The sequence below is a fragment of the Lytechinus pictus genome, chromosome 18 (genome assembly GCF_037042905.1).
Source record: "Lytechinus pictus isolate F3 Inbred chromosome 18, Lp3.0, whole genome shotgun sequence".
Taxonomy (NCBI): domain Eukaryota; kingdom Metazoa; phylum Echinodermata; class Echinoidea; order Temnopleuroida; family Toxopneustidae; genus Lytechinus; species Lytechinus pictus.
The window spans coordinates 6,761,699-6,771,298 of record NC_087262.1 but is presented as its reverse complement, the minus strand read 5'-3'; the positions used below and the strand labels follow the sequence as shown (position 1 = coordinate 6,771,298).

General features: G+C 36.9%; 1 protein-coding gene across 1 annotated transcript; it reads right to left on the bottom strand.

Moving 5' to 3' along the window:
* Positions 1–427: 427 nt before the first annotated feature.
* Positions 428–9,343, bottom strand: LOC129281754 (S-crystallin SL11-like). Its single transcript, XM_054917667.2, has 5 exons — positions 8,841–9,343; positions 6,344–6,439; positions 5,732–5,847; positions 4,415–4,528; positions 428–2,287 (listed from the first exon to the last, which is right to left on the bottom strand). Exons 1-5 carry the CDS (start codon positions 8,983–8,985, stop codon positions 2,123–2,125), a joined length of 636 nt encoding a protein of 211 aa, XP_054773642.2. The 5' UTR covers positions 8,986–9,343; the 3' UTR covers positions 428–2,122.
* Positions 9,344–9,600: the final 257 nt, after the last annotated feature.

Sequence of the window (9,600 nt, the reverse complement as noted above, 5' to 3'; positions counted from 1 at the left end):
CATGCATTGGCCCGTTCGCTGGCTCCTTTAGAGATCTTCTCTCCACTGACTGCCCCTCAAAACTTTTTTTTACCAGTTTCGTGACTGATTTCAAGTACATGTAATCTAATGTTGAAAATTACAATAATCATATATCAGAGATAATAATGACAGCGTCCTCAAATTTCCTCGCTCGCAATACGCTCGCACATCTACCCTAGATACATAATGGTTTCAGCCATCACTTAAGCAACATCGGGGGGGACGCCCATCATCATCAACTTTTGTGCAGTAAGGTGACTGAATATCAAATATTACTATGGGAAGATGTACCTTTTAAAATTAAAACGTGTTACCTGTACATTCAAATGACAAACTCCACGTCCCAAACTTGCTCACTCTACTCGAGAAAAATACAATACTCGTCCTATATATATAAAACTGAATAGAGTAATACGGCATGAATGGTATAATGCTTGATAATATGCACTTTTTATTACTGTATCTTAGGATTATAAAGGGATTTTTTTTAATTAAAGGACAAGTCAACCTCAACAAAAGTGGATTAAAATAGAAAAAGAAAAATCCAACAAGCATAACACTGAAAATTTCACAAAAATCGGATGTAAAATAAGAAAGTTATGCCATTTTAAATTATCGCTTATTTTTCACAAAACGGTGATATGCACAACTCAGCGACATGCAAATGAGACAGTTGATGATGTCCCTCAATCACAATTTATTTTGTATGTCTTGTTTGAATTATACAATATTTCATTTTTTTTATACAGATTTGACAATTAGGACCAACTTGATTAAACCATATAGTATTAAACATTGCTAATTCCACATGTTCAAGAAGAATTAATCGTTGTCGAACATGACATTGAGGAGAAATTTTTACTCAGTGTTTTTAGAGTGTAAATTAACCATGTATTCAAACAAAATTCTCATGAAATCACCCGTCACCAAATTGCTTGTACTAAGCTTATTTCACGAAATGTCTGAGACCCCTCCCCCCCCCAAAAAAAAAAATGTTTTTTTTTTATCACAGTATTGCTAGCTTGCTTTACTCGTTCGCAATTATCTGAAATCATACACCGTAATTTAACACTCTACAAATTTCACACCGACTCAGCTCGACACGTCCCTTAACAGAACATTTTATTTGATAAAATAATTTTGTAAAGTCGAAATTGTCAAATAATATATATTCTATTATTATCACTTTTTATTCAGAAAAGAAAATTACGAATTACAATACATTTCAGTATAAACAATACAAGATAAGAAATATGAACCATCGGAACGCCAGGGACAGAAAGAGTTAACTAAATTTAAAATTGAAAGCATATAATAAAAGAAAAAAAAAACACACTATCTTTACATATTGCAATTATCACAGATTCTTTTGACGATTTACATAAGATGCATTTAGTTTTTTTTTAACGTAAGTATTGTTTTTGTTCTCTACATAAAGAAGTTGTTAGAGTGAAGAAATGCGAAAGATCAGTTTTCCTTTTGAAGATACCAATTTTTGACTAATAAAGATTTTATTTACACGATCTAATAGTCTAGCTGTAACTTAGGCTAGTAATTATAATTTTACATATTCAGAGAGAGGAGGGGGAGACTCATGATTACAGGGAGAGAGGTGGGTATAAGACCAAACCTGGCTTTAAATCGTTGAGGGGTGAGGTGACAAATGAGATTAGGCAAACTGAGGCTAACGTGCATTAGATAAATGGGACAGGATTAGTCTTCTATGCTTTTTTTTTACAGTGCATTATACAGAGTTTGAAGAAAAGAGATTAGTCTCTCTACTGCGTCTGCTTCATAGGGGTATATCTATGTTAAAAGCCCTTTATAACAAAGAAGCCTTTGTCGAAAATCAGTGAATCAAACTACATTTTTGCAATATTTTGTCCAGTCCGAATCTTAAGACGATTTTTTTTTTGGGTGCTGTCCCGGTCCATCAACATTCGACAATGACCTCTAATCTATCCATTGTGTGTTGACGGGCATTTTCAATAGATTCTGAACGTTGCAGAAAACGTCTGCGAAGTGGATAATAAAATACGCTAATGAAGATCGCGGCGAGTTAAGCCCTCTTGGATCCTAGGAACGTTTCTCTCTTCCTTCTTTAGAACTGGGTTTCTGGCCTCTTTGCAAGCCAAGCAGCTATTTTTGGTTCCGCCCTCATTTTGTCCTCAAACGCCCTCAACGTCGGATACTTGTCAATCAGCGGAGGCATGTGTTTGAAGAGCCCGTCAAAGAAATTGAAGATGGCAATATCGGCAAGGGTCATCTGGAGCAAATGATACGATGTTTACGGGGTGAAAGTCTATGAAAATGCAATCAATGCGTAATTCTCCGTCAAGTAGCCGTATTCAATGCTTCTTTGCAAGCAAACATGAGCAAACCAAAGTACATGTATATTGTCAATTATTATCTAGAACACTTTGAATGGCCACTTTGAGTTTGCTTATTGAGAATTGCTTATTGCTGAGTTGATCTAACAATAAAACCTACATTACACGATAATATTAGGATGTACACCTGCATACAGAATGAGATATACTTTGCATTCTTGTCCGCAAGTCACTCACAGGCCATCGAGTTTAGAAGGGCGTGGACTGTCTTTCAGAACTAGGGTCCCGTTTCACAAAGACTTGTTATGATAACAAATGCATGATTTCTTTAACGCGTTTACCATCAGCCAATCACATTGGTGCATTTCAGTAGCTTTAAACCGTTTTATGAAACGATCACCAGGGTCCTGTCTTACAAAGAGTTGCAATTCATCAGATCAACCACAACTATGGAAAGCCAGCAATGCCATTATCTAAAGTCCACAGATGTTTAAAAAATATATTCTAGATAATGTATATTCTTACATTCATTGTTTTCTTGAAAATTCAGTGCTTTTCTTTAAAAGGAAATTTATAAAACTTCCCGTAGAAAAAAATATGACATTGATGGATTTCCATTTAGCTGAGGTTGACTGGATCAATCGTAACTCTATGTAAGCAAGGCGGGGTCCTGGGATATGGAGGTTGCACGGGCGTAATTACAACTGGCAGACAAAAGATATTCATTCGAGCCAACTCATTCTCAATTTTTGAATTTGCTATTGCTGATTGACAAAAATGAATGAATATGATTGACAATCTAACACTGATTCTACAGGGAGGGTAACTACTGAAATTCCTTTTTGCAAAGTGGGAAGATATATCACCCTTTGGAACTATTTTTTTTTACTGGCGGAAGAATTAGGGCCGTTTTACTGTCTCAAGTGATGAATTTGATCCTGTCAGGTGTAGTCTTCATGAATGCCGATTTATCTTTAAAATGAGCTGGTCAGATATGGAATGTCAGACATAAATATCCTATCCACGGGTAGTAAACATTCAACCCTCGAATTTCATCCTTATTTTTTATGATTTTTTTTTGAAGTGCCACCTTAACACACGAGTCTATGGGAAATGTTTTAGGCCTGTGATACCGGGAGGAGACCGACAACATGTCTGCTGATTGGTAAGTCAGCGATAAGATATTGGGCAGGGGTGAGATGACCCTTCTTCTTCTTTTTGTTACTGCAGGCAAACTCCTCAATCGGGATATTGCTGCAGGCGTGTGTGGCTAGTGATGAATTTGAATTAATAATGTGCCCCCGGATGAAAGTAGACATTTGAATTTTGTTTAGCCTTGTCTTAAAACCATCGACCGATTTAGCTTCACGTATGTCTACTGGTAGCAGATTCCATTCTGCCATAGTCCTTAATTGGAAGGAAAGAGTACTTGAAGCAGCCTTTTTTGTTGTTGGTCGGGAGAAAGAGATTGACGATGATTTCCGTGTCCTCATAGAATTTGGAGAGGGAGTTGTTAGGTATCGACCTACGTTGATTGAAGCACTGTGATTTACATATTTATATAAAAGTGTATAAAATATAAACACTCTCCCATAGGAAGTTGTACACAATTTGACATTCGAGGGGGGGGGGGGGGGGGGCTCACCCCTATCATCCCCTAGATCACCGCTTGTTCTTGTAATTCGAATAAGCAGCCGAGCCAAATACCCCATATCCTGAGGTCTACGATTTATGACCTTATTTTTAAATAAATAATTGCATTCAATGACCTAGCGGAAAACACCGCTACGAGCATATAGATATGCATTGTCTATTTAAATCTTACAGTAGGCATAGGCCTACTAATGGCATGTTAAGGTAATGTTGTTTAAAGGTGGGAGTCGGGGAGAAAGAGCCAAATCAAATTTAAAAACAAAAAATATCACGCACTTATTTTATGACCATCTTAATTAATCTTGAGAACTTTAATGTGTCTCGTCAGGAGCCTTAGACCACCCGGCCACGGTCCCTAAATCTTTAAACTTGACAAATAAAATTGAATCATACTCGATACACGAACTTACTGAATCTCCGATGAAGTACCCTTTTCCTTGCTCGCTTTGCTTCTCCAGAACCCTCGTCATGGCGGTGAGAATGGTCACAGAATCTTTCTCAATGAAGGACTTTTCCAACTCAGCCTTAAAAATAATCGAATTTAAAAATGAACAAATTATTAAAATACAAATTAAAGCACAAAAATATCAAATGGTACAAGCAAGTCACAATCGAGGGAGAGGGATGGAGTCCATGTGCAGTCTTCGGTGGATTCAGAACAACGGTGCGCCACCTGACAGGCCGAAATTCGCAATTCCTCACGGAAAAAAGTCGACATCTGCATGCACGCGCTAGTGCATGTGCTAGCTGACCGCACGAAACAAAAGGAAGACGCGGCTCGACCGGTTTGCACAAGATTATGCTCTTTACCATGCAAGGTCTAGGAGGTGGGAGAGAAATTCGCTGCAGATTTCTTTGGGGAATTAATTTAGACCGTTTTCGGTTACTTCTTCCTCCGCTTATCATACGGTTTTCATTTTTGAAGCATCTTTACACCAGTACACTATGAGCTGGCTGCGCCTAGCCTGCGCCCAAAAGTCGACCCAAAATTTAGAAATTGGCCTGTCCGCTGTCAACCGATAGATGGCGCACCGTATTGTGAATCCACCGAATTTTTAACCACATTCATAAATGTATTCTGCATTCTTCTTTTTTTAATAAGCGGGATCAAGACAGTATAACATGATGACATTATAATCTGTCTGCGCCGCAATGATCGACTAGAAATTGGAATAAACCTATGACTGTAGTGACCAAACTATTTTCTTCGATTTTAAAGTTTGATTTTATATTTCGTTACCACCATACCACCATTTCGCGGGGTGTGGTAAAATTACGTCACTGATTATATTATTGTCAAAAATATAATTTAGAATATAGATATACACACATACAAAACTCATTGTGAGTTTTGTATCCCTGCGAAAGACGCCGCGAGGTTTCCTTCGAAAACTTGGACTCGGTAATAAAGTGAATGTATTACCACTCAAAGATGTACTCCTTGTCCTTGTTTTCTACCCATTTGTATCCAACACGCGGAATATATATATATATATATATTATTATTATTATCATTATTATTATTATTATTATTATCAAACGTTTCATCTTATATAGCACTTTTAACGAATGTTTCTAAGCGCTATACAAAGGAATAACATAAAATCATAATACAAATTAGAGAATATAAACATAAATCCCTGTATACAATTGGTGTCAGTATTAACACAACTCTTTTACTAATATCCCTTCTTTCTTTGGGTCAAAATGAGAGAATTTTATTTTACTTTCTTAGTTGTGTCACTTTCGAAGTAGATCTTCATGAGATAGGTGACGAGGTCCCGGATGCTCTCGCACGCGACGTCGATGCGCACAGTTTCTCCGTCATCTTTACCATACAGACCTAAAAGAAATATTATTTTGTAGATGTTGGAACGATTTGAATACTTCAAAGTTGGTTAAAGCACGACATTACATAATGATACAGGTTGGTGTCACAATCAAAAGCATGGAGTCTAATATTTTGACTGATGATACCGATGATACTGTACTTATTTCACTGAAAGTATTCATCTGCTCGCTGTAAATGACACGGGAAAACATTTTTCTCCCCAACTCAATGAAATTTTACATTTTAAAATGTCACTTGCAGCTTTGAGTAACTGGCGCCATCTACGATGAAGTTCCGATTAGGCTTGCAGCTTCGCTTGTGAACATGGCGAACGCTTAACCCCAAAACAGGTAATACTTCAAGCTTGCAAAAAAAAGAAAACTGTTTTTAAAGATATGTACATTTTGTTGGGGGTGAAGAAAAAAATAATCTTATGAGAGAAATTGGTGTTCTTTTTTCAGTCAATGAAATATTTTTTTTTTCTAAAAGGGGGAAGAGGAATTATTACCTAATTTTTTGGCGAGGTACCTCTCAATGGCATGGCTCTGTGGAAGCGGGGGATGCTCGTCAATCTCTAAGACCGGGAGCTGACCCAGAGGAACCTCTGAAAAATAAATCAAAACATTCGATACATTTCAATAGTTAGGGAGATTATATATTTATGATTCACATTCACTCAGTATGTACGCGACGTGAGTCTGTATATTGATTTAAAAAAAGTTGCAATACAATAGGCGTCCGATATTTTCTTGACATTATAGCCATCGGTTAACATTGATTTCGTGTGTCTGTGATATTTCATAAAAATGAAGACCAGATAAAATCGGGCCCATATCATTATTTAGTGTTTCAAATAGTAAAATACAAAGAGACACCATCTTAAATTCATCACATACACTGATATGTGTCGTATCATTCTTCCTACAGCAAGAGATTGGTAAATGTGACCTACCACCCAAGAACCAGCAGTCGACCAGAATGAATATTGAGATTATTATTGAGCCTGAAAATTAATTTCCTAAGCTTTAAAATGATATGTAAAATGTTAAAATTGACCAACAATAACCATACTTGATCGAATGTATAGGAAATTAAGCAAGAGCTTAAAAAATAAGGAGAAAACAAGGTTTGAAGTCTGGGGACTGGGGTTCACTCAAGCATGAGATGTGCATACTGTGTAATCTCAGTGAAACTTCTATATAAGCAGTCCGAAAAAATAGTGTCCAATAAACTCTTGTATCTTTTCTTTTATTCACCTTCATGGCTTCAAATTTTCACAGTATGAAGAAGATTATTGTCCTTTCAGATGAACTATTTTTGGGGGCTTTTTTAGACTAAATTACTATTTTGGCTATTTACAACCTTACCTGGCGACTTATTGGTGGTTTTGGGGGTGGTAGGTCACAAATGATGATTCTTCTGTGACAGATATCTAGAAAATGTCCAGAACTATTTTTTTTTTTGCTTCTTGGGCTTTTTTTCATCCATATGATTTAATACAACATGACTCAAAGTTCAGTATTTCTTAATTTTTTTTATAGATAATTAAAGACCTTTGTAATGTTAACCTACGTCGTTAAATGTCGTTTGAATTTAAAACTATTTCTCGAGATAACAATGAAAGATTGATGATCAGAAAATCCGCAAGGAAGTAATGTTGTTTGATAAATATTGGCCTTGGACGCCGAATAAACGACGTTAGACTGTCTTTTCTTTGTATAATGGAATTCAAACATTGATTTACAGAAGATAAATAGACACAGTCTGCGCTAAGTATATGAAGTCTGTACATATTAAAATGGGTGATTGATTATGTACTGACAGACAGTAAAAGAAATTCAATTTCTAGGCCCCGTCTTACAAAGACTTGCGATTGATCCGATCAATCACAACTATGGAAAGCCAGCAACGTCAACATCGAAAATGCATGTTTGCTCAAAATATTTTCTAGATATGAGGTATAATCATATATACATTTACAGTTTGCTTGTAAATTCATTGTGCTTCTCTTTGTTTACAAAGGACACCATGCAACTTTCCTGGAAATAGAATTATGACATAGTTGGATTTCCATATAGTTTAGGTTGAACGGTTCAATCGTAACTCTTTGTAAGACGGGACCCTGATGTTGGTCAGAATCTTATATATAATATGCGTACTTAGGTATTGTATGAACATTCGAAATCTTACATGAGATGCGTGCAGTAGTTTTGTTTTATATCATAGGTTGAGTTAACGTCAAGATCAAATTATAGAGAGAAACATATAAAAAATAGAAAATTTCATCAATATCTGATGATATAGCATAATAATTTATAGTTATATTTTAAGTTTCACTTCACAAAGAAGTTATATAAACAACACAGTCGGTATGTTAATGAGAGAATTACTGACATCAAACATTCGCTATTCACTTTGTATAAATGCCGGCGTTTTAGCTTTGTTGTTAAAAAATGTTTTGATAGATTATACGAAGCTTATATAGATCAGATTAAAACACGACACCGCAGGCCTAAAGCACATTCTGATTTCATCCTTTACATAGCCTTTATATTAAAGACGCCCTCTCTTGGTGCGTCAAAACTCTGCGTCGGCCCAAACAGTAGTGATACAAACACTATACGAATAGCCAGCACTATAATTTCAACTGATCAATGAACAGCACTCCAAGCAATTATATGCGCTTGGTGTTCCCCATGCTGTTCATATTTGTGATATAAAAGTCACATCTTCGAATGTTGAGTAACAATCTTACAATATCCGCTGACGCAATGGTGCGTCAAAGATATACACCTCTCTAGGAAAATTCATTCAAGTTTAACGGGATCCATTATTTATTGGTCTCCATCGTTTAGTTTACGTTCATGTTGCGTCACATCATCAAATGGTACGACAAAACACTGCGCAAGCCACTGACGCAAGGGTGCAATGTATTTCGAGTATACCCCTCACGTTGTGTTGCACCAAACAAACTTTGTCGACTTCGGAAAATGGCATATACTCACTTGTTACATCCTCTTTTATGGCTTTGAACTCGTCTTGCGTCAGCCGACAGTCTTCGTACTCGACTCCGGCTTGGGCAAAGAGAAGCCGGGCGCACTCGGCTCGGGCACGGAAGTTAAAGTAGATCAGCTTGTACTTGGTAGGCATGGTGGCGGTGTGCAATCGGAGATAATGTCTGGGAGTCGTTCACTTGTCTCTGTCTTTTAACTCGATATGCGCTCGTCGAAGGGCTTCGATCGGTAGAAGTACTGGCAAAAAGGGGCGTGTAACAGGCCTTTATTTGGAAAGTCGGATAAGCAAAGTCTGGGTTTTCATTGCCTTATAAGCTCAAAAATCATGAAATAAGAATTTGGGTATGACTGTGTATATTTTTATCTGATTCATATCGAACATATCGCGTTATTAAGCAAACAACTATTTTAACACCTTAGAACGTGGCAATGATATTTAGACATTCGAGTATTATAGACAGGTGACATTGACAATGTATATTCATGCGTGCAATGTATATCAAGGATATCATTCACATAGGCGGCAGAAGCGGGTGGGGGACGATCCCTCCCCCCCCCCCAATTTTTTGTTGATAACTTTTTTTTTTTTTTGGCTTGTCAAAAATGTTGTGGCCCCCCCTATAATTTTTGGCTTCCGCCGCCAATGATCATACAAATCTACCATGATGCTCGAGGGTCAAGCTAAAACTATTCATATTGAAGGAACATCAATTAGACCCTTCTCACGAGGGGCCCACGGCCCGAGGGAGAA

What these genes read in the sequence shown, in the direction of transcription:
- LOC129281754 (XM_054917667.2), bottom strand. Translation starts at nt 8,985, where the DNA reads ATGCCTACCAAGTACAAGCTGATCTACTTTAACTTCCGTGCCCGAGCC. An exon ending in CATAAAAGAGGATGTAACAA is followed by an intron (nt 6,440 to 8,840) that starts GTGAGTATATGC and finishes TTTATTTTTCAG; the next exon opens with AGGTTCCTCTGGGTCAGCTC. An exon ending in GTACCTCGCCAAAAAATTAG is followed by an intron (nt 5,848 to 6,343) that starts GTAATAATTCCT and finishes TATTTCTTTTAG; the next exon opens with GTCTGTATGGTAAAGATGAC.